The 26,170-nt window shown below is 34.6% G+C and overlaps 1 protein-coding gene across 1 annotated transcript in view; it reads left to right on the top strand.

Annotated features, from left to right (window-relative positions):
• ATF6 (activating transcription factor 6) overlaps positions 1–26,170 on the top strand; it is a 200,497-nt gene that overhangs the window by 45,326 nt on the left and 129,001 nt on the right. The window contains exons 8-10 of the mRNA XM_012768611.2: positions 3,054–3,239; positions 4,260–4,351; positions 22,756–22,887. Of these exons, the coding sequence (XP_012624065.1) occupies positions 3,054–3,239; positions 4,260–4,351; positions 22,756–22,887 (410 nt within the window). The remainder of the gene's footprint in view (positions 1–3,053; positions 3,240–4,259; positions 4,352–22,755; positions 22,888–26,170) is intronic.

The raw sequence follows: 26,170 nt of genomic DNA on the forward strand, positions 1-26,170 counted from the left end.
GCTTGTTTTAAAGAATGTTGAAAACTAGTACTTTCAACAAGAGGAGATTAATTAAATATATTATGAAATGTCAAGATAATTGAAATACTGTGCCATCATTCTCAGTGCATATCAAAGATGATTATGATACATTGTGCAAAAACAGTTTACCAAACAGAATTACAGTGTAATCCTTTCTTTTCTTTTTTTGAGACAGTCTTACTCTGTTGCCCCAGGCTAGAATGCCGTGGAGTCAGCCTGGCTCACAGCAACCTCAAACTCCTGGCCTCAAGTGATCCTTCTGTCTCAGCCTCCCGAGTAGCTGGGACTACAGGCACGCACCACCATGCCCGGCTAATTTTTTCTATATATTTTTAGTTGGCCAATTAATTTCTTTCTAATTTTTTAGTAGAGACAGGGTCTTGCTCTTGCTCAGGCTGGTTTCGAACTCCTGACCTTGAGCGATCCTCCCGCCTCAGCCTCCCAGAGTCCTTTTTTTCTTGTAAAGGAAGATATCCTCCCCTCAAAACACCAAATACCACATTGTGTGTGTGTGTGTGTGTGTGTGTGTGTGTTGCATTTAGTCTAAAAATTGTGTATTATTTTTGCCTACAGAATAATTTAATTATTATGTATCCACATACCTGAAGGCAGTTGCTCAGACATAAAGTTGGAATGCTGTATTTGGTGACTCCTATGGGTTTCATTTATTTTTACTGTTTTTACTGTCTGTATTTATTGGTAGTGTTGAGTATTTATTTTTAGAACTATTGTAATGTATCTTTTTCTATGGGAAGAAATGCATATTTGACCACAGGTGGTTTTCATTTTTTTAGTATGAAGCACATGAATTGACAGCCTTTGAAACTTTAATACTGTATAATATGCAGGTGCTTTCATTGTTTATAGAAATGCCTTATTCTTGTTTGAAATTCATAAAATACTGTGCCATCTGTAAGCCTCTCTGAATTCCATAGATTAATTAGCCTTTAAAGTAAGGTTGTCTTTTGTCTAACTTTTAGTATAAACTCTTCAATCTGGGTACCTTCTCGTTTATGTGCTTGTTCAGTGTTCTGTATACGTCAGCTCTCTAGTATTAATTATGGACACTGGCATTCTCAGTAACAATGACAATCATTAAAATTAAAAGTGGACTGGACAAAGTAGCATTGTCCAGAGGATAGTTTGAAATTAGTAAATAATCCGTTTTGGCTTTGTCACTGCTCTGTGTGTGTGTGTGTGTGTGTGTGTGTGTGTGTGTGTTTAAGCCTTACTGAAGAATGGGATAGTTACTCTGCAGGGAAATTTTTATAGATGATGGTTATATAAGATTAGCATTCTTGTAAAATTTCAGTTAAAGAAGAAAAAACATGCCTTTTTGATATCTCATGTAATATTTCTTTTCCTATGGATTCTGATTTGAAGGTTGTTGACAGTATTTGGTGTTGGGAGATCACTTGGTTGGCTTTGGTATATTTCTGTTTCTAGGAAATGTAGTGTCGGGGGGAATTCTGTTGTTTTTTGAAAGAGAAATCAGTATTAAATTATTTAACTTTATTTACTGGTTTCAGTAAGAGTTATTAAACAGCCCACAGTAGAATGCTTATTTTTAAAAGTCTATTAAAAATATATAGAAGTCAATAATTCAGGCATCTGCGTACTTCCACACACCAATTTAATATTATTATTTGGTACATTTTATGGACTTAATTTTGCAACCTTTCCTTTTTCCCCAAAGAAATTAGACTAGTGCTGTAACAGTGGGCTCCATAACTTAGTTTAGAAGATATATATAAAAATTTTTCTCAGTAAGCTTTTATTATGTTAGATATTGTGAATATTAAATGAAAAAGTAATATTAGACATGGTTTTGGCTTCCCAGGTATAAAATCTAGGTGGAGAGACAGTGGTAACATTCATGAAATGATTGAGACCATTAGAGTGTTACAGTGTATCTTCCAAATTATAAGGATATAAGATGTGCAAAGAAAATAAAAATCGTAGTGGGGGAGAATACTTGGAGTTTGGAGAGACTTTAGAATTAGGTTAGTGGAGGAGATGACATTCCAAATGGGAATAAACAGTATGAATAAAAGAACAAATTAGATATGTGGACAGTAAGGAGTAGCCTTCAATAATAAGATTGGTGGATGTGCCTTGAATATCTGTAGAGTTAAAGAAGAAGATATGGTTAGGTAGAGGGCGGTCATCTTATGGAAGACCTTAAAAGGTGGGTAACAAGGATGTTGTATGACTGGCTTGTTTTTGTAATGGAGCAATGTAATAAAAATGTTTCCTTGGGGAAGTTTGCAAGATAATTAAAATAGGAGTCTATTGCAGTAGTCTAGGGATGAGTTAATGAGTGCCTGTATTAGGAGAGTGGCAGAGGGAATAGAGAGAAAAGAATAACAGAGACACATTTTCTCCAGAAGAAACTTGGGCATTAGCATATACTCACATAGTGAATGAGGGATTGAAAGAAGGAGTGACTATAGAGAATAAAAGAAAAATAATAGTTTTTTTTTCTTCCTTTATATTCTTTGGTCATTTCTTCCTTTATATTCTTTGAGATATTTACTATAGATAGAAGATGGATAGATTTTCCAAAATCTAGGGAGGGAGATAAGGAGTTCATTTTGCACATACTGAATTTGAAGTGGTAATGACTCTGGAAGTAGAAGTGGCCGTCTAAGTAATTGGGTATATGGTTCTGGAGCATAATCAACCAGGGCCAGAAATGTAAAGATGTACATATACATATATACATACATACTTAAAGTTACTTTCTGAAGGAGTTTCTAAAGGGAAAATTGGATGATCAATAAATAAGCCTTAGTTAGAAAACACCAGAAGAAATGATTTAACATTCAGGTTTTAGAAAGCCTTATTTAATCATTTGATTTTAACTTATTTGGTTTGAGCAGTATTTTTTAAAACCTGTTTTGAAGCAACCAGTAATAACCTATGTTTTGAAAAATTGTTGTTTAAAAGTAATTGTAAAAATTACTGTATTCTGATCTATTTTGATCTGATTCTAAAATCAGAATATTCTAATTCATTGTAACTTTTCCCAGATTGCTGTGCTAAGGAGACAGCAACGTATGATAAAAAATCGAGAGTCTGCTTGTCAGTCCCGTAAGAAGAAGAAAGAATATATGCTAGGGTTAGAGGCAAGGTTAAAGGCTGCCCTTTCAGAGAATGAGCAACTGAAGAAAGAGAATGGGTCATTGAAGCGGCAACTAGATGAAGTTGTATCAGAGGTAAGTGGTAAAGCTGGGATTTTCTTTTTTTGGATAAATAAATTGAGAAACTTTCATATTTTAAATTCAATTGTGTAAAACAATAGTGCAAGGAAAAGGAGAGTACAATAAGTCCTAAAACATTTGCAGTAAATATAAAGCTTTTGAAAGAGGACCTTTTAAGTTATACCTCCTAATCTATATGTAAAAGTGATCCCCTTTTCCTGGGTTACTCCTCACTCACTGCCTTAGCAGCCTTTTTTCTGACTGAAAGAATCACATTAAAGCTCCAGGTCTTCCCTTAAAAAACAAAACAAAACAAAACAAAACAAAAAAAAAATATATATATATATACACACACACACACATATATATGTATATATACATATATATGTGTGTGTGTGTTTTATGTATGTATGTTTTTTATCTTTTTTACTTCATCTGACCACTGTTATGTTTTTTGCATTCTGTTGCTGGTCCCAAGAAGGTTAATCTTCTTTCCTCTGTTCTGTTAATGAAATCTACACTTCTAGAGTTTCCCACTGCAATGGTGTCTTGAACCACTCTGAACCACTTAGATGTCTACTGAGTGGGGCTTCTTACACTGTTCTTTCTGTTTTGCCCCTGAGATACAAATATGGGAATACTCCAATGTGTTACTGAAAACAATGATTTAAAAGACAGGGAGACTAACTACAGAAATGTATCAGAATTCTTTGGGGATCTATAAACATATAAAATTGTTGAATTCTTTCCTTTTGGGTGAAGAGGCAATTGCAGCAGAGTGACTGCTGTTTTTTTTTTTTTTTTTCTTCTGCTTCTCTCCTTTTTTCTCTCTGCTAGAAAAGGGAACTTAGAAGACTCTGCCCTTGTCTTTTGAAAAGTATTATTTTGTCACCTTTGAGGTTTTTTCTTTCTTTTTCTTGTTTTTTTTCTTTTAATATGAAAAGATTTAACTGGTGAAGATAAAAATTCTTAGGTGTTACTTTTCATGAGATTATTGTGTAGTTTAATTGTATTTAATGTGGTCATTTCCTTTAGAACCAGAGGCTTAAAGTCCCTAGTCCAAAGCGAAGAGCTATCTGTGTGATGATAGTACTGGCGTTTGTAATACTGAACTATGGACCCATGAGGTAAGTGTATAGATACTTGTTTTGGATACTAATGCTAAAGATTTAAATTTTCATTATTTGTTATTATTTACCTCTAGTGATAAGTTAGAGAAAATTTGAGTTGTTTTGAAAACAAACCAGCATCCTAGATATGTAAAGAGTAATTAGACCAGAACCATGCCTTTAGACATCTGATCCAGCTGGAAGGAAAGATGTGTAAAAGGATGACTTTGGTATAATGTGATAAATGTAATAAAGCAGTATGAACAAAGTATTAAAAGAATATAAATGACAGTATGAGTTCCTTGAGATGAATGTTCTTGTCATGTTGATAGGTGCTCAATGCATTTTTTTGTTGTTGAATGATGGAGTGATAAGTAAGGGAAATCCCTACAGAGGAAGCTGAACCTTGAGGTATGATACCAGTTTGCCCTGTGGAAAGTATGTGAAAGGCATGCTAAGCAGAGGGGTAACAGCATGTTTAAAGGCACAATTATGAAATGGCATGACATTTTCAGAAAAGTGAAAAGTTTAGTGTATCTCATATATGTGGAGAGTGTGCATAAGGCTAGATATATGGCTAGAGTATGTATAATAGAGCTAGATAATGAAGGGCCTAGAATGTTATTATATACAATAAGGCCTTCCTAGGTTTTTAGGTGGAGGAGACATAATCAGCTTTCCATACTGGGAAGATGACTTTTAGGGTTGTATTGAGAATGTACTGAACTGAGGAGAGACTAGTCTGGAGCAAGAATTAGGAGACTGTTGAGATATTTCAGGTAATAGATGAGAGTCTGAACTTAGACTGTGGTTAAAGAAAGGGTTTCTATAACCATTTTATTTCTGTATAGTTAGTTTCCAAAAAGTTCCCTATCTTTAGGTCTTAGAAGTATCCCAAAGAATTTTTGATTATGTGGCTTATCTACTGATATTTATTATATTAGAAACTAAAACATTTTAAAAAATAAATGAAGAATATTCAGACTCATATAGGTAGTTGGAAGAGGGACCAACTGACCCTTTGAAAGAGATTTGGGATCTCTCCACGGTTCTTTGGACTGCTTAAAACGCCAGTGTGTACTTGCAGAATAGCTGCTATCATTTACCCTGTGACTGGGCATTTAGGTATTTCCAGTTATTTGTTGATATGCATGTATGTATGTATATAAAATGTATTTTCATATCTGTGTGTGTGTGTTTGTGTGTGTGTGTGTGTGTGTGTGTGGTACATGGCAGAATCTACACTGGATTTAGAGGGTATGAATATCTGAAATTGTGGTAGATTCTGTCAAATTGCCTTCCAAAAGGACTGTATGAGTTTATACTCATGCCAGCAAGTGAAAGGAGTATCCATTTCTCCACACATTTCTTAACAGTGGATATTGCAATTTTTTAAAAAAATATTCCTCTATCTTCTGGATCAAAAATGTTATGGTTACTCCTGCCACACCAGCCTCTCTGCTCCTCCTCAAATACATTAAGCATGCTCCCACTTTGAGGTCATTTGTCATTTCCATGGCCTGCAGTGCTCTTCTTCTAGAGATTCTTCTGTCAGGTGTTAGCCCAGATGCCACCTCAGTGGGGCTTTTGTGGAATACCTTCTCTCAATGGCCACCCCTGGTCCTGCCACTGCACTCCTTATCCTCTTTCTTCCTGTACTTTTCTACATGGCACCTCTCACCCTCTGGTATACTAGGTATACTATGTAATTTGTTTTATTTTCTTTATTTCCTAGCATGAATTTTTATCTCTTTTGTTTTCCAGTGCTTAGAGCAGTGCCTGGCACATAGTAGTCACTCAGTAAATATCTGTGGTATGAATGAATGCATGTTCCCCCACTGATTAATGCTAAGGGTTTTTTTTTTTTTTTTATGTCTTTAGTTAGTTCTATTTCCCTTTTAAGAAAAATTACTTGTAGTTTCAACCAAAAAAATCCTTCTTTTTCATAGGAGTTGCTATAAACGCACTTACATGTATTAAACGTGTATCTAGTATTTATTGACAACTAACCTACTTGCCATACGCTGCATATATTTATTAATTCCTACTTTTGTACCTTTATGTATGTCATTTTAAACTGAAAGAACTTCCATCTCTCTTTCAACTTATCTTTTTAATTTTACTTATGATTTCAAGAAGTTCTCCACACTGACTTTCTTGGTATTGCTTTAGTCAACTGCTTTTCATCAGTTATACAATTTGGTGTAGACATTTTCTTCCTCTTACTGAAGTTTTGTTTTGTGCTATTATTAAATTTTTTCTCCTTTAGAGATAGTACTGTATTTATCCCAGAGCGTAATACATTTATATAAGTTCATTCACTAATTCTTAGAAACTGTGTGTGCTTTTAGATCCTCATTTCTTATCTGAGGCTATATGAAGTATTCATTTACTTATTCAGTCAGACATACAGCAAATATTTATAGAGTACCTAATGTTTGCCCAGGTACTGAGCAAGAAGTCAGGGATGCAAATATGAGTTAAAGTACAGTCTAATAGGAGGAGCAGATATATAAACAACTGTTGTATGAGGAAGAATTATGTAGATGTCATCATATAAAATATAGGGATTAAGAAAAGGAAAACCTTTTTCTTTACACAACACTTCTGACACCAAATGTATTGATTTTCCACACTGAGCTATTCTCCAATTCTCTGGAAATCAACTGGGTGTCCTACAATTTAACCCAATTCTGATACTAACCACCTGGAGTTAGCACAGCCTCCACAGGTTAAGGGCTCAGTCCCATAAGATTATCCCCCTCTTCAGTTGCAAGTCCTAGATTGTGACCTATAACTTCTGACAAACTGGCTATAAATTGGGAGTTCTCAAGACCCCCTCTTGAGGTTTGATATTTTTGCTAGGATAGCTCACAAAACTCAGGAAGCCATGGCAGTGGCTCAGGCCTGTGATCCTAGTGCTTTGAAAGGCCAAAGCAAGAGGGTAGCTTGAGTCTAGGAATTCAAGACTAGCCTGGGCAACATAGCAAGGACCAGTCTCTACCAAAAAGTAAATAAATAAATAAAACCCTCAGGAAAACACTCTACTTGATATTACTGGTTTATTATAAAGGATACATAAGTCGAACCAAATGGAAGAGATGCACAGGGTAGGGTATGAGGGAGGGGTGCAGATCTTTCATGCCTTCTCCAGGTGTACCACCCTCCCAGCACCTCCTTGTGTTTGCTAGCCTACAAGCTGTTCAAACCCCATTGTTTAGAGTTTTTATGGAGGCTTCATTATGTAGGCATGATTGAGTAAACCATTGGCCATTGGTGCTTGAACTCAATCTCTAGTCCTCCCCTCCCTAGAAGTTGGGGGATGGGGTTTTGTACAGTAGTATTCGATGAATGAATAAAGAGGATGGGGTTATGCTGCAGGAAGTGAATGTGGGGTTCGGGGAGACATTTTGTTGTGGACGCCCTCATGAGTCAATAAATATTTAGGGGGGGAAACTGGAACAAAAAATAAAAAAATTTTAAACAAATTAATGATCTTCACAGCAGCTAAAGTGAAGGGGGGTATGGGAATGGATGTCATTGCCATGGTAGATTGATCCATTATGAAAGAAGGAGATGATGGTCCCCATTTTATCAAGAAAAGGTTTGAGTTAAAAAAGGGATTAGATGGATAGTACAGGAGAAAATTTAAATATTTGAAAATCTTAGGATCAACCAACCAAGATCTGTATCTTTCTCTGGGTGAGGTTTTAGGGACAGAAAGCCAAGAAGTAGTGGAAATATTAGGAACTATTCAAATTAAAAAACATGTTAAAAGGCTTAAATTGAAGAAAACACAGAGAAGAGCTGGAACGAACGAAGAAATATAGAAGTATCTTAACAAATTGGACTATCTCCAGACACTAAGAAAGAAGTAAGAAACTGGCTGTGAAACTTATAGAAACCAAGACAAAATTTGGCATGAAAAATGAAATTTCAAAGCCCAGAGAATAATGATTTTAGACTGAAACTTGTCCCTGAACCAAATATTGGGACTTGAAATGTTCCATCATATATATTATTCAGAAGCACTTCTTGATTGGCCTCATCATTTCTAGGGTCTGGGAGTCTGCCCAAGGAGCAGGAACTTCCCAGGTGAACATTATTATTACCACCTGGAAGATACTGAACAACTTCCTTATCTATGATTTTGTGTATCTAGAAACCTCAAGCATGCATTACTATGTTTTAATTGATACAGAAACCTGAACATTATTATTACCACCTGGAAGATACTGAACAACTTCCTTATCTATGATTTTGTGTATCTAGAAACCTCAAGCATGCATTACTATGTTTTAATTGATACAGAAACTGCGTAGGCTTTTGAAAAACAGATTGTGAGCTCTATCTGAACTTTTCTCAGGTACCACAAAATTAAGTTTGTACAGAAAAATAGACATTTGAATCAGAGATTTCCAAAGTATTTTTAATGTAGAAATCTAAGCTTTTTAAGAATAGATCACTTTACCATAATGAAGTTATTAATGCCATTTGAGATGTTCAATATAAAATTGAACTTTTGTGCCTTATTGATATGGGCCCAAGTAAAAAAATATATATAAACACAATTTTGCCAAATATAGGTATGCCTTAAACATTTCCTGAAGGCATTTTGGTGATGAAATATAAATACATCTCACATCTAAAGTAAGAGGGTTTTGTCAAAGGTAATGTGCAGCAAAAATGACTAATTTGAAGAGTTTTGAGTTACTAAATAGTCATCACACCAAAAAAGAAAATAAACTAAACAGACTTAAAAGGGTTAATCTTTCTGACTTTATTGATGTTTTGTGGATGGTAAAGAAGGCATCTAGCTGTTTTTGGCAAAGGATTCAAGGAGCTGGCCCATTCTGGGTGGTCTATAAAAATAGTAACTCTAGGCAGCCGTGAATGGCTAAACAGAACAAATGTGAATTGGTAGGAAACCCTCTTCTTACTTACTACTCATTGGGGTTAATTCTGTGATTATTAGTCATGTTTTATAGTTGAAAAACCTGAAATTTAATCTATGTCTGTTTTAAAAGATTGTCTCATTACAAATTCTGCCTTTTCTACTAAACCATAAAGGTTTTTTTTTCCTATCATTATTTAAGAAACCTTAAGGACTTATGTTTTTGAAAGTATGGTGGGCTAAAGGTATAGAGAAACTCATTGCAGTTTAGCACACCAGAAAATGATGGATTAGAAAATAAATCAAAATTATTTTATTTCATGGCTCAACTGGAGACTAAATAAGGACTTCTCAGATGCCAGAAATATTAAGATAACATGACTCTAAATGGTAAGCTAGCATTAGAAGTGGTGCTTGTTCTGGATTTAGTTCCTTATCCTTGTGGCCTAGAGTCTGAGGATAGGAAAGAAATCCATGGACCCAAAATGAGGTGGGAAGTCATGACTGAGGACCCCTTTCCCCTTACTCAAATAAAGCCAGAATTTCCAAAGAATGACATTCTTGGTTGCTAAAAAGAGAAAAAAAAATATGTTGCCATACCACAGACATAGTGTTGGTGAGTACCTATCTTGGTTTTGGCTTTGAGTAGAGGGGAAATAAAAAAAAAGTATATCTTAATAATTCTTTATCCCAAGCCCTTAATTCATGTAGATTTGAGCCTGAATTCATACTACTGGTATAACACCACCACCACCCCCCAAAAAAAAACAAGCCAAAAATTTAGTTTAGGTGTCTCTGTGTTGGTGGTACCCCCAGGCACTTGGCAGAAGCAAATGCAAATTCTTCTCAGAGAAAGATACTTTAAACATTCATCCTAAAATAATTGCCACAGATAGAAATCCACTTCAACATGAGCACACATCATCCCCTTCTCCTCCCCCTATCATTAAACACACCAGGAAACAAGCCACCATGAACAAGAGTTAGAGGCAATAAACTACAGAATCAGACTCTGAGAGACTACTGCTACCTGAATTATCAGATAGAAAGTATAAAATAAATATGTTAAATAAAAGAAGAAATTAAAGTATGGCAAGGGAAAAAAGACTATCAGAATCAACCAGGATTATTTTTTTAAAAAGCTGGAAATTTACTAATTAATAAGTTAAAATTAGAAAAATAATGACTATGTTAAAACAACAAAATAGGCCCATTTAAAGAAAGAAATAATGAATGAAAAGATAGATTGGAAGAAATCATGCAGAATGTAACATAGGGAAACAAAGAGGTAGAAAACATGAGAGATGTTAATAGATGCAAAGTTACACCACCATAACCAAGTAATCATAGTAACGAGACATATTGACAGCTATACCTCCTGATGGGATGCACTGAAAAGAGTACAGTATCATTTCTATGCTAGTTTTGCCAAAGAATGCATCATCTGAATTTCATCATGAAGTAACACCAGGTAAACCTGAATGAAGAACATTCTAAAAAACAAAGAGTCTATAATTTTAAAAAATGAAAGTCAAGGAAAGGAAGGCTGAGGAACTTTCTGAGATTAGAGGAGACTAAGGAGACATAGGTAAGGAAATGTAATGTGTGATTCTGGACCAGTAATATGACATTGGTAGGACAATTGATGAAATATGAATAAGTTAATTATAATGATAAATAGTTAATTTAAATAAGATCTGTAGACCAAAGTTAATTTCCTATTTTTGATTATCGTGCCATTGTTCTTTAAAATGTTAACATTTGGGGAAGCTGGAACAAGCTTATATATAACCTCAGTGCTATTTTCACAACTCTTTTGCAAGTCTGAAATTGTTTCATAAAGAGAAGTTGAAATGTTTTTTAAACTAAAACAAATGAATTAAAAAAGAGAGACAGATAAGAGCATAAAATAGGAGACAAGGTCCAGCATACATCAAAATGAAATTCCAAAAGGAGATTATAATAGAGAAAATGAGAGAAGATAATATTTGAAGAGATAATAAACTGAGAATTTACTAGAATTGATGAAAGACAATCCTCAGATTTGACAGACTTGGGAAAAAGAAGTCTAGGAAAAATTGGTGTTTCTCTCAATTAGTATTTCTCAACCTTGGCTGTGTATCATAATCACTATGGAATCTTAAAAATATTGATAACTGAGCCCTACCTAAGACCTATAGAATCTGGTAGGATGGGTCAAAGGCATTTGTTTATAAATAAAACATTTTCCCCAGATGATTCTGAAGTATGGCCAGGGTTGAAAACTATTGTGTATGGTTTTGTATTTCTTTCTTCCTGTACACTAGCCTCTATGGAAATTATAAAAATATGTATTCATTAGATTAGAAGATAATGTATATATATGGGAAATTTTATTAAATCTCTAGACAGACACCTTTATAGGTTTGTTGTACATACTTAAGGAAATTTGTGGACCTCTGTTTTGGACAGAATAGGGGCCACAGCAATAACCCTGTGAGGGGAACTTCTTCCTGGCACATAGGACTGAAGTTTATAGATTTCTTTGTTATGTTTTCCCCTTTCTATTTTAAAGGTCACTATATATTTTTTCTGCAAATAATAAACTAACATCCCAAGGAGGTTTAAAATATGCTTTACATAGGTCTTAAAAAATTAACAAGTATTTGAATTTGACAGTGCTGTTCCCTCACTAAATCTGAAAACTTTATAATTTGAGACATCAGACTTGGATGAGGAAGGGTAAATCATACTACTAATGGGCCAGCTACTCTGTGGTTTTCTTATGAGACTGCTTGAAGGAAAAGATAACCACAGAGCATATGACATTGAGTTTGAGTCCTCTGGAACTGGTTAGAAATAAAATATTTCTATTTTAGCATTCTCTAAGTTTGTCAGCTTTTCATTATTTTACAGGAAGAATCTTAGCTTCTTATCCTAAGATGAGCCTGTCTGCAAATCTGGTTCCAATTTTTGTTTCTGTTCAATTGTTGAGCACATTTTGCTGTATGATATCACAATTGGCTGTAGGTTAAAAGTTACTGTGTAACTTAAATGTCAGAATTCAAACCACCAAGTATACATGGTTCTGTTCAGCCAGATTTTTAAATGGAATCTAATTTGAGTTCTTGGCTACAGGTACTTTCCACATTTATCAAAGTGACACATAAACTGAAGAAATACAGTACATCTAGGTACCAGGTGTTATTGAATTGGGATTGCAGAGGGGTAGCAGAGCCAAGGGTAGTCCTTTACCCAAATAATCTAATTTATTCATGTTTGTCAAAAAAGTGTCTGGATAAAGTAATGGGTTCTCTTTTCTTGTAGCCTCTGTAGATTTCATTCTTTGTTGAAAAAATGGCTTAGTGTCTATCAAATGCAGAGCTTGGTTTTGAGGACGCGGATTTTTCTATTGATGATTTTCTCTAGTTTTGGCTTTCATGTGATATAGGAAATTGTATATAGGAAGGCATATAAGGAGTATCCCAGTGGCTTTATCATCTCTCACTTGGCTACCTTCCCCCACTGACTTCCTTGTTATAGTGAAGGGAAGGGCAGTTGAAATAAAAAAACCTAAGTCCCTGGCTAATTTCTTTTTTTACTTTGAGTAAGTCACTGTATGTCACTGTTAAAGATAAAAGGAGATAATGTGGTAACTTCTGCTGCTTTCTATCTTTTAAGGGGGATTAGTGAGAAACTAGGCCAGATGAGAAAACTACTGTCACAGTTTAAGTTGAATACTTTGAGATTTTCTTCAGACCACACTTCTTAAGGGTGGTTTGTCTGATACAGCTTTCTCAATCACTGTTTTCAGTACTTAGTATATCCAGGTAGAATCATGCTATGTAAGGTCTGCAAAACATAAATAATAAAGGGAAAAACACTTTAACTTTGTAATAAGTAAAGCTCTAGCCTAATATTAAGGGAATACAGGATAACTTTGAAACTTTTGAATGTATGGAAGTACATATGTAGTTATTATACCTTGCTTGGGCCTCCAGACAGTTTGCCAGCAATGCTTTTTTTGTCTCCAGATTTGAGCTGTTTTGTCACTTCAGTAAACATTTGAAACATATACTTTAAGAGTCATTCTACAGATCTTTGTTAATTGATTTATGGCTAATATCAGCATGAACAATGGGTATGTGCTATGCATGTAGACTTTTTGGTGTTCTAAACATAAACTGGCATTAATATGTACATGGTCAATTTATCACAGTCCATGGCCTCTGAGGAGCTTTAGAATTAGGTGATGTACAGATAATTTGTATACCTTATATGACTTTTTTGTCTCAGCCCTTTTACCAGAATTCTTAATAAAACAGTATTACTTAACTTTCATTTTTCCTCCCCCACCTTTTTTTGGTAAATTAGAAAATGAAAGATTAATGGAAATAAGGCAGTAGGAAGAAAAGAAGATGAATAAAAAGGTGAAGATTATTATTTCTAGGATAATCTAGGTTAGTTGGATGTTGACAGCATCTGTACTTGGTTGGTAAAGGTGGCTAGTTTTCTCTTTTGTATTAAGCCATTATCAAACACTTATTATGCACTAAGTGCTAGTCTAAGCACTCTATATAAATTAATTCATTTATTACTCCCAGTGTCTTAAGGTAGGTATTATTATCCCCATTTTACAGATAAGGAAACGTAAGACACGGTTAATATGTGGCAGTGGTAGGATTCATAGTTTGCCTTTGGAGCCCTGTCTTAATCACTAACAGAGAAACAGCCACTCAGACAGAGAAAAAGAAGTTGTTACTTACAGATAGAGGAGTTAGGATTCTATGTAGCAACTCTGCCCATTCCCCTAAAGTTGAGGATTGGCTGTGAAAGGGGAAAGTATTTTATGGATTGACTGGATTGATGTAAGTATAAGAGAAAAGAAAGATTGCAATCAGATTTACAGCCATGTTTTTTGACATTTCGAATGATCAGAGGATACTTTTCTCAAGAAATAACCAAAGAGTTGTTCATACACAAATGTGTTATAGTAAACATTGACTCATTGACATCAACAATCTAGTAAGTGTGGTGTGTCAGTTATCTATTGCTGTGTAGAAACCACCCCAAAGCCTAAAGGTTTAAAACAACAGCAAGTGTTATTTTGCTAAAAATCTGCAAATTTGGCAGGGCTTAGAACAGGCAGCTCTTTTTTTACGTCCATGGAGTGTTAATTGGGGTGGCTTAGGTTGGAGGACCCATTTTCGAAATGGCTCATTCACATGGCCAGCAAATTGGTGCTGGTTTTCACCTGGGACCTGAGCCTAGGATATGGGTTAGGGTTCTTGGTTCTTCTTCATTTGAGGTTCTCCACAGCTGCTTGGGCTTCCTCACTGTATAGGGGCTGGGTTCCAAGAGTGAACATCACCTGTTACAACAGTGCTTGCTCTGGAATTGTTGATTGATTGAATGAATGAATCTCATGTTGTTTTCTTGCTCCTGCTGGCCCACTTAGCAAATAGCCACAGTAAAGTATATGTTTCTTCCCAAGGTGTGGTAATCCCTGTCTCTGAGAACTGCTATTTAAAGGATTCTTTTATCTTGACTTGATGATCTATTTCTTCATTTATCCACATTTCTGTTTCTAATAAATTGTCCCCAGTTACTGCTAGCCTACAAAAATCATCTGTGAACCATTCAGAAACCAGAGAGAAAAAAACCTTTTTAAAATTGGGGAATTCCCTTGAAAACTCCCTGTCTTTTCTTCCTTTAGCCTCAGTTGCAATGAAAATTAACATGATATCTTGTTCTTGGATGTGAAGATGGTGTAATAAATAATGAGTTCAACATCTGCCATTCTTGAGTTGTGGGTTAGTTTCTCTAAAATGAAGACCTAGGTTTTTCTTTTAATAAGAGGCAGAATGGTACATAAAGTTCATTTATTTGTTATTAAAAAAGAAAAGGAATACTTCCTACAACCCAGGAACTAAGAGCAAAATAGAGATCCCTGTACTGCTTTGCTTACATTGTAGTGAGAAGAAAGACAATAAATATCATAAGTAAAATGATAAAGTTGTAAATTCTTTGAACAAAAGGATAAAGTATAGTAGGCTAAATGATTTTACAAGTGTGTGTGTGTTGGGGGGTTGTTGGGACTGTAGTTTTAAATAGTGATCGTTGTAAGGTAGATGTTTGAGCTTTGAGATGAGAGAGTTAGCCACGTGGATATCTGGGGAAGAGCATTCCTAGCAGAGGAAACAGCCGTTGCAAGGGTCCTAGGGTGGAAATGTGCATTGTATATTCAAGGAAGAGCAAGGTGGTCAATATGGCTGGGCTGAAGCGAGCAAGGGGTGAGTGGCAGGAGATGATGTCAGAGAGGTAAGATGGAGGGGGGGTCAATTGAAGTAAGATCTTGGTCATTTTAAAGATTTGGGCTTTTACCATAATAGAAATGGGGTGCCATCAGAAGGTTTTGAGCAGAGAAGTGGTATAAAAATCTGAACTTTTAGAAGGATCACTTCAGTTACTATGTTGTGAATAACCTGAACCTGACAGGAAGACAAGGTGTGTCACTAACTGCTCTGTGCCATTTTTGGGCTTTATAAAGCATGTTCTCATCTATCATCTCATTTGAATCTCAAAAAAACTTTGTGAAATATTTGTTAGTTTTCACATTTTACATGTGTGGAATTGGAGGCTTAGAGAAGTTAACCATTTACCCCAGGGCTACTTCAAGCAGGGAGTCTCAGAGTTATGTCTTAAACTCAGATCTCCTGTCTCCAAATTTTGTGCTCATTCCACTATTCTACATTAAAACTTGAAGATCTCCATGCTCTTTTCAACTTAAAGTAATTTCGATTTTTCATATGTGGTTCTCTGAGCCACAGAGCCATAACATCATGTGGTTTCTTTTTGGGATGAAAAACAGTGTGATTCTTACCTGCTGAGATGGCCTTAATTTAAAATTGACCTACTTGTACCATAAGAAAGCAGGTTTACAAGGGTGTAGAAGAGACTTGGACAAGAGCCATTTTTTCTTCAGCTACTTGGTATGAACATTGGGTATCTGCAATCACATTTTAAGGATTAAGTGGCTTCATAAATAATCTGAAACAGTTGTTGGCTTTTAGAATTTCATAAATGAAAAAGTAAAGTAACAATTCTTGTAATAATTTTTCCAGACTTTTAAGGAAATTGAAATCATTTGTGTTTTATTAATCCATGCTTTTCAGGAGTAGTGGCCCATACTATAAGCAAGGTTTATTGGTGTAATGATTATTTTGTGGCTTAAAACTACTGTGACTCTTACAGAGTAGCCTATTTCTGATCATAAAGACATAGCATTTCCATTTTCTTAATATTTATTAGTTTTAAAAAATACTGAATAGAAACTGATTAAAGCTAATTATAAAAAGTTTGGTTAGATTGCTTTATAAATATTATGAACTAGAAATAGTTGTCAAATGCACAATTATACTAACCCTTACTATTGCTAAAAGTTCTTGGAAATTTAATTTTTCTAAAATTAACAAAAAGGGATATGTGAATGATACAAAAACACTCATGCCAAAAATCTAAAGGTTCTTACAACAATAATTTTCTCATACTCTTTTGTACATTTGACCATTGTAAGAACTGTCAAATTCCTCTCAATATTTATGGTGTCACAGTTGTACTATAACAATCTTGAATTTTGGCAGTGAAATGAACTTCTTACATGTCTTTCAAATATTAATAAAAATAAAGGAAATATAAATCTGAAGTTATTCAGATGGTTAAAATTAGTTTCTATGGGTCATTTCTTAGAGTTCAAGCATTTAATTTTTTTTGAGCTGAATTGAATTAGACAGCATATCTGTAATTTAAATTTCAAGACATAAGAAAATCTACAGGGAATGGTAGCCAAACAACAACCACCAAAAACAAGTGAAAAACTTTAAAAGATTCTTAACAAAATTTCTTAATGTATTACCTTTTCAAAATATATTTTAGGTCAATGGGTAGATAATAAAATTGAGAATCATGGACTACTTGCATCCTCATTTTTGTTCCATCACAATTCCCTTCTTCAAAATACTTTGTTGAATTGGTGTAATGTAAATGTTGTGCAGATCATTTTCGTGAAGTCTATTGAATGAGATCTAAGCTGTTTGGCTCAAAAAAGGGTAAAAGTTACTGAAGTAGCTGTGGTTAAGGGTGTATTGTTATTGCAGCGTGATAATCTTTACCAATGAGTACAGAGGGAAAAATAGTAACTACTTATGAGCCAAACCAATCAACATCAAAACTGATTCCCAGCAAATGTAGCTGGTTAGTGATTATAACATAGTCCAGTAACAGATGTAACGGACTAAACTGATAGTTAAACTCAAGCATTTGCTCCTAACAGCCATAAATTGTGAGTTCAATGCCAGTTTTCGCAGTAGTTGTAGAATCATTGATGGGTAATGATCAATAGAAGGGCTCTTTAAAAACTTTAAAGTATTAATTCTGAATTAATTTAATTTGTAAATCATCCAGAAACCATATAAATAGCCACTTTTGGTTTATCCTTTCATGTCCCTCCTGTTTAACTCCCCCATTCCCTCTCCTCAAACTGTCCACTTATTTTGGATCCATTGTAAAACCATGTACCTTTTAGAGAATTGATGTAGGAAAGATGTTGTGAAAAACAGGATTAATTTAGGATAATGGTTCTCAAACATTGGCCAAATCACATAGACAGCTTGTTAAAACACAGATTGTTCAGAGTTTCTAGTTCATAGTTTTGGAGTGGGGCCTGAGAATTTACATTTCTAACCAGTTGTCAGGAATGCTAATTGGAAGCCACTGTGCTAAAGGAAGGTGCTTTCTGATGTAGAGGAGCTCACAAAGTTTGGTAAGCTATTGCTAGAAGCCATAGCTGCCACTTTGATTTTGCAGTTAAAGCCTGAGAGTTATTGAGGGTGCCTCCCCTAGAGGCCTAAGACTCCATAGAAAATAGGAAAACAGAAGAACTGTTCTAATAATCTATTTTTTTTCTCCCAGTGATAATCAGCAAGTAGTCTAGATAAATAGGAGACAAACATAATACCAATTTTTTAAAAGAAAAAAACATAGGTTTTCCCATTAGTCTAGGAGATTTAACATTAATCATAGGGAGGATTCTGATATAGAAAGGAATATGATAATGGGAAACCAAAAATAAAACAAGAACAAAATATACCAGTTTTGTTTCTTTTATTGAATAAATTGCTAGACTTATTGATAGCATGACAGGCAAGGCAATCTGTAATCTAGCCTTGCATTATTGTCTCTTCTGCTTCCTCTCTTTCTGTGGGATGCTCACCTTCTCACTGTGTGCTTACCAATGCACATGTCCATCCGCACAGCCTCTCCTTCTTATAGTTCCTTAAAAAAAACATGCTCTCTTATGCCTGTGTGCTTTTTGATATACTATTCTATCTGCATGAAGTACATTGTCTCACTTCTGTTTTCTTTTCACTTATTTTCTGCTTATCATTTAAGATTACCTTATGATCCTCTCTGTAGAGATCAAGTGGCCTAGCTGTACTATTCCATAGCAATCTGCATTAACTCTTATTATGGTACCAGCCACTCTGCTATCTTTTGTTTCTCTCACTATTCTCCTTCACCCCCCCATACACTCTCCAGTAAGTCGACACTTAACATTATCCATAGGTTCTTGGAAACTTACTTTAAGTCAGATGATGTATAATGAAACCAGTTTTACCATAGGCTAATTGATATAAACAAGAGTTACATTCCTATAGCATATTTCTGCTCACAAAAACATCACTAAACTTCTAAATAAAGACCCCAAACACTTCTAATATTAAACATTGACATAAATGTGAGCTATACTTACATTTAAGAAAGATTAATAAAAAGAAGTAATAATTACCCAAATTTTGGTAAATTAGTGCACGATGGTGGTTGTAGTGATGGTGGGTTAAATTAAGTGTTTGCAAAGCAAAAATTATAAGGCGTACCTTCTCCCACCACACAGTTCAAAACCAATCACAAATATGTTGGGTTTGCTGAGGGCACATAGTTTATTGTCATACATTTGTATGATTATCAAATACTGTACAAATTTTTATTTTACAGTCATTTGTATTCATTCATTTATTCATTATCAACCCCCTTTTTCCAGTTTAGGGTTGTGGGTGGTGGGAGCCTATCCTAGCAGCTCAGGGGACAAGGCAAGGAGGACCAGTTCTGGCCAGGATACCACCCCATCACAGGGTGCACTTACATGCACCCTTACGCTCTCTCCAACCGGGATTATTTAGACACGCCAATTCACCAAATGTGCACATCTTTGGGATGTGAGAGGAAACTGGAATACCTGAAGAAAACCCACGCAATTGGCCAGGAATTGATTTTTTTTTTCAATCTTATAATGAAATGATGTTGAACAAAACAATGTTATTTGAGGACCTGCTGTAGTCTGACCTTTTATCTCTTTCATCTTTGAGTCATTAGCACCAGATATGGTTCTTGGAATATGATACGTATTTAGTACATGAATAAATGAATGAATGGATCAGTCATTCTGGGAAATGTGATCAACATTGGAACAGTGATGGAGTTGCAATCCTGAATCCAAATCCTGACTTCATTAGTTACTTAGAGCATGACCTTGGGCAAATTGTTTAAACTCTTTGAGCCTCAACTTTCTTTGAGCCTTCATTCCTTATTATGCAGTAAGTGCTTAAAAGTGATGTGTACTATTGTAATATACTATATTTGCATCTCAGAGGAGCATTTAAATCTCACAGTATCTTTATGGTCAAGTTGGGAAGTTTTGGAGTAGGTGGTATTACAATGAATTCATAAGTGGTTAAACCTGTATTTTTAGAAATTTGGAGGGAGCTTGATATTTTAATAACTGAGCTAAGAATATTGATGGCATGCTGATCCTTGCTTGGAAGAATTTCTTTTGCTAATTAGTGTCCTAAAAGTTCTGATTGATTAGTAGACAAAATGATATTTTAAAAGGAATTGGTGTAAATTATTCAGCTGGTTCCAAAAGCTCAATTACATAAATTCAGAATTGGAAGTGGGAGAGGAAGGAAAGGGAAGGGAATGATTCAAAATCAGTTTGTGAGAAAGGACTTGGGTTTTAATTAAACTGGGCTCAATATAAAGAAAATGTGCTATAACTGTCAAAAAAGCCTATGTGATATTAGACTGCGTCAGTAGAAGAACAGTATCTAGAACAAAGGAAGGAATATCCTGCTTCATCCTGTAATGTTCATACTACCTAGGCAGGACTGTGGCCAATTCTGGACATCACCTCTGAGAAGCATATTGGTAGCATAGTGACCTAGTATGCTAAAGGGACCTGAAATTGTGCTATAACCAGGAAATGTGTGAAAGACCAAGAAACTATAATCTTGAAAAAGAAAGCCTGGGGTAAGGGGGATTTTAGATGCCTTTGGACATTGGAAGAAGGCTTGCTTAGACTTGTTCTGAATAGCCATAGAGTCCAGAACTAGTACCAAAAAGCAGAAGTTTTATAAAGAAGTACCTTTCTAATTAAAACAGGGGAAAACTCTTAATAATCAGGATGGTAGAGTTCCTGCTTGTCGTTGGAGGGATCAGAGTATACTTCCACTCAACAGGAATGTTAGTGTATGCATATTTCACTTATATAAGGGAGGGGTCAGTAAAGGTTGAATAAATTGAGATTCTGTAAACCTAGGGGAAAGTTGTTAACTTTGTTTTTGTTGACAGCATACTTTCATACACACGGCATAATTTCATAGAATTTTTGGCACCACATTTGAAAGAATTAAAAAGTAAACACTTTTTTTTTTTTTAAAAAAGTAGGTTTCAAAAAGAAGAAATAGGCTGGGTGTGGTGGCTCATGCCTGTAATCCTAGCACTCTGGGAGGATGAGGCAGGAAGATCGTTTGAGCTCTGGAGATCAAGACCACTCTGAGCAAGAGTGAGACCCCTGTCTCTACTAAAAATAGAAAGAAATTAGCTGGACAACTAAATATATATATGTGTGTGTGTGTGTGTGTGTGTGTGTGTATAAATTAGCCAGACATGGTGGTGCATGCCTGTAGTCCCATCTACTTGGGAGGCTGAGATGATAGGGTTGCTTGAGCCCAGGAGTTTGACATTGCTGTGAGCTAGGGCGATGCCACGGCACTCTAGCCTGGGCAACAGAGTGAGACTCTGTCTCAAAAAAAAAAGAAGAAATAAAATTCCATAGTTATCATCACATTCTTCATTTGGCTTCCCTCCAAAATTGTTATTGTTTATTGCTTCTCTAGTGTTTTCTTAAATATTCATCAGGATAGGTTTTCCTAAGTTTAATTGCACATTCCACTATGCCTCTTACTTCATTTGCAGCAAGGTTTATACTGTTGTGTGATCACTCAGGTAAATATACAGTCTGAAAGATACAGTTGTTAACAAAATGTAGTCTCAGTTGTAGCAAAATTAAATTTAACACAATGGCCTTAATTTGGTGGTCCACCTGTTAAGAGTTTGCAGTGTGCCAAAGTGCCACAGCATACCATGTGAGAATCACTGGGTAGTAATGATTTCTAGGATAAAGAATTGAAGAGAATGGGAAATATAATAAGAGAGCAGAAAAAGATTCTAGAGAGATATATTTGCTTTGTGTTTTCCCTAACACTGCTTTCTCCAAATTTGGAGGCAAACTGCTATACCCCAGAGAACTCCTTTTCTTTTAGAACCACAGGGCCCTTAACTATCCTTTTTCTTCAACTTTATTTTCCTCTTCCACTTCATCCTTCTAAATAGAATCTTTTGTGCTTCCCTAGGGAGATTCCTTGTGTTTAATTTTAAGATTATGACTAGTGTAAATTATTAATATGTGAATGGCACACACAAAACCTTATTGATGAGTCAGGTTTCTAAGCATATGATTAATGACTTAAAAGTATAAAACAAGTATTGCAGTATTTGCCATAAACATATATATAGTTGTTTTCCCCAAATACTTATGCCTATCAAGAGGATATACATTGATGAATGAAGGTATTAGAGAGGGTGGGGAGAAAGAAGTAAACAGAAATTTTTACATGTAAATAAAAACAGAAGTATTTTAAAAATCAGTTTTTTGTTAGTTCTGATTACCTGCCTCCTGGAATTGTGAAAGGCTAATAATGAATTTGGCTGTTGCAAAAGAATAATTTCTGTCTCATTTGATGTATTCCCTCATTGAAAACATCAGTTTGTAGCATCCAGGAGGACTTCTTATTTCAGTTATTATCTGAATTTAAAATTTATTTTTATGTATGTTATATTTATTTCTACTTTATATACATGCATAATTTTAGGGTTTTTAAAGCTAATAGAACAATGCTTTTGCTTAAACACTTTATATATAAGATGCTTTTTGTACTTATAAAAATTATTTTGAAGATTGTTTCTGATATGGATAGGATGCCAGTCTAGGGATTTGAATATAGTACTGTGTTTTGACTTGCTTGTATGATAAGCATTTTTGCTATATGCATGGATCTACAAAAGAATTCTGGTTTATTTCAGAATCACATGTAGCAGGCATATGTGTGACATATTTTTATTTCAACTATTGCTTCACATTTTTTATTTTCAGCATACTGGAACAGGATGCCAGGAGAATGAATCCTAGTGTGAGCCCTGCAAATCAAAGGAGGCACCTTCTAGAATTTTCTGCGAAAGAGGTGCAAGCCACATCAGATGGTATCATCCAGAAAAACAGCTACAGGTTAGATGGCATGTACTTATTAGTCTGAGAGATTTATTGACACTGAGACAGAGAATTATCTAGTATAACTTTACATCTAAATTGTTCATACGCAGTTTTGACTAGTGGAGAAAATAAATTATTGAGGTCATTAATAAATTTTACTTTTAAGATTAATTCTAAGAATAAATTTACTTTGAAAGCTTTCCTAGTTTTGGAATTCTTATAGAGATTTGACAAAATCTCAGTTAAGATTTTATATATATTGTAACACATACACTATATATACATTATGTTGAAACACATAGAGTATGTACCTATGATATTGTATATAATGTCTTCAGCACATACATATTGATACACATATATACATATTATATTGTATATAGTGTTTTCAGTACAGTTATTTTATCTATCATGTGATTATAATATGTGCTTACACATACATCTGATATTTGTTACTGTATCATCTGTGGGTGGATATGATATGATGGAATGATCTGGTTGAACCTATTTGCAGTCATTGGGTAAAATCATTTATACTTATTTATTGTGATCTTTATTGAATCCCTTGCTTGTTACAATTTAATACTGAGTTGGTAAATTTCCATATTGCTTGTCAATAGCAAAAGGTTTATAATTGTATGAAAATACAATTTCTATATTTTGTTAACTAGAAGAAGGTATAGTGGACATTTTCATAGGTGTATACTTTTTGATAAACATTTCTGTCTGTTATTTGGGCCAAATAGAGCCATGACCTTGAATAATACGGCAAAGGGAGGTCACAGTATGGTTACCATTGCACAGTATAATGCTTGAATATCATTAAAGATTTATTTACTATTAATTCTCTAAGATTTTATAAGCTGAGAACCATGTGGGAATCATTCTTCCTGATTTTTACTCTGTTACATCCATACAATTGAATGAGATTATTACCATAGTCCTACAGGCTTATCTCCATTAAGCCTTCCTGAAAAAAAATGTTAGTATTTGTTTTTTTGTTTTGTTTTGTTTTGTTTTTTTAGGAATTTGCATCTAGCAGAGTACTATGCTAGGCACAGAGGAAGATCTAAAGGATTATATGGCAGTAGCTGTAATATAATATCACAATGATAGACACGATAATGTTGAAAATAATATATAATATTTCCTTCTTTTTTACATGCCCAAATTAGCCATACTTCTGAAATATTCATCTTTCTGATCATTTGCAATATCCCTAAATATTGATAGAGTTTAATAGTATCTCTAATTTTACTAAATAATTTGTCCAGGTTTGCCTTACATGTTCTATAATTTTGAGTTCTGTTGTTGTCCACATGAGATACATCAAAAATTACATTTTTAAATTTAATAGTCCTTGGATTTATGAGAGTTGAGATAGCTTGTTGCTAAAAAATAGAACAAGTTATTGATTGGATACTTGAACTTATAGTTCAGGTAACCTTTACAAGACTATTATCTAATTTGCACTAACTATAATAAATAGAAGCCTTTACTTATTTGTCCACATTGATGTAAGATGACATTGTGGATCCCGGAAGGCATAGTAGTCTGATCACACTAGTTCATCCTAACTGTCTGAATGACTTCCAAGCTGAAATTTATCAGCTTTCAAAGTAGTACATGAATGCAAGCTATCTCTCTGTTCCCTACCCTAAAGTCACCATTGACTGTGCATAATCTGGGTAATTGGTTTGTTTTGTTTGTTTGGGGTTTTTTGTTTGTTTGTTTATTTTTTGAGACAGTCTCACCCAGGCTAGAGTGCCATGGCGTCAGCATAGCTCATAGCAACCTCAAACTCCTGGGCTTAAGCAATCCTTCTGCCTCAGCCTCCCAAGTAGCTGGGACTATAGGCATGTGCCACCATGCCCGGCTCATTTTTTCTATGTATTTTTAGTTGTCCAGCTAATTTTCTGTTTTTAGTAGAGATGAGGTTTCGCTCTTGCTTAGGGTGGTCTCGAACTCCTGAGCTCAAACAATCTTCCTGCCTTGGTCTCCCAGAATGTTAGGATTACAGATGTGAGCCACCACACCTGGCCAGGGTAATTAGTCTTTATAAAAATAAAAACAAAAGATTATGTATTCTTGGCTACATGCAAGTCTCTTGAAATATCTAAGATTGTTATTGAGCAACTTGGGAGATTTAAATAAATGTCAGTCCATTAATTTGATGTTCTTTTATCAGTATAAATACTGAATAAAAGGTACCAAAAATATTTGTGAAACATTTGAAAGCACCAAATATGGATTTGTTCTTAACTGAATTTTAGATGATTTATTTATATAAACGCAGCCATGACACATATATATTATTATATATAATATATAAAATAAGCTACACATAATGTAGCTTATTTTATACTTCATTTTATAAGGAGAGTTAGGAGACTTGGTTCAAATAAAAAAGTAGATTTTAATCCCATAGTTTATAATATTGTATTTATATATCATTTAATTAACTGCATATATTTTTTCAGTCTTAGGAATATGTGGTATATAAATGATATAATCGCATAATTTGTCAATGAAACTGGGACACTTCTAAGAAGGAAAAGGCAGTGCTAGTAATAATGACATCAGGACATCAATCAGAACTGTCTTGTATAAACAGGAAAGGATAGTCACCCTATATATAAGGCATCAGCCAGAACCTGTCTTTATTCCAGTAATTGTCACAAATTCTAACCCCTTAGCACTGTCCTTTACTTTAGTGATTTATTTGCTGAAATTTCTTCTCTTGATATAAAATGGTGTGTAAGCAGCCTAGAACTCTGTCTCTGGGTTAATGTGGGTCTAATTGTCTCCAGATTGCATGTTGGCTAGAGTCTCCCTTTCCTTTCTCCTTTGACTCCACCCAATCCCTGGCCTGGTATTTCTTCTATCAGACTTTTTTTTTCTTTTCCAAAGAATATTTTTGGCTGATAGAACAAAGCCAGTCAGCACAGATGTGCAGAAATCATTACTAGAGTTTAGATCAGAAATATATTTTCAAAAGAAGTTTTGGACTTTTCTGATGGACTACAATGTTTGTACTTTTGTATGATTTTTAAAATAACACATGTGATAGGTCTTTGTTCTTGATGTTTTTAGTGTGTCAAGCAGCCTCTTCTTATAGACATTCAGAAGAGTATACATTTACAAAACACAGGATAGACTTTTTCTTTCTTCTCCCTCAACACTTAATTTTTGTGTGTGCATTTATAACCTGCATACCAATGTCTCTGTTTTATTACACACAATTTATTTATTTTATTTTATTTTTTTATTTTTTTTTTATTTTATTTTTTTTTTAAAA

The sequence above is a fragment of the Microcebus murinus genome, chromosome 2, assembly GCF_040939455.1.
Source record: "Microcebus murinus isolate Inina chromosome 2, M.murinus_Inina_mat1.0, whole genome shotgun sequence".
Taxonomy (NCBI): domain Eukaryota; kingdom Metazoa; phylum Chordata; class Mammalia; order Primates; family Cheirogaleidae; genus Microcebus; species Microcebus murinus.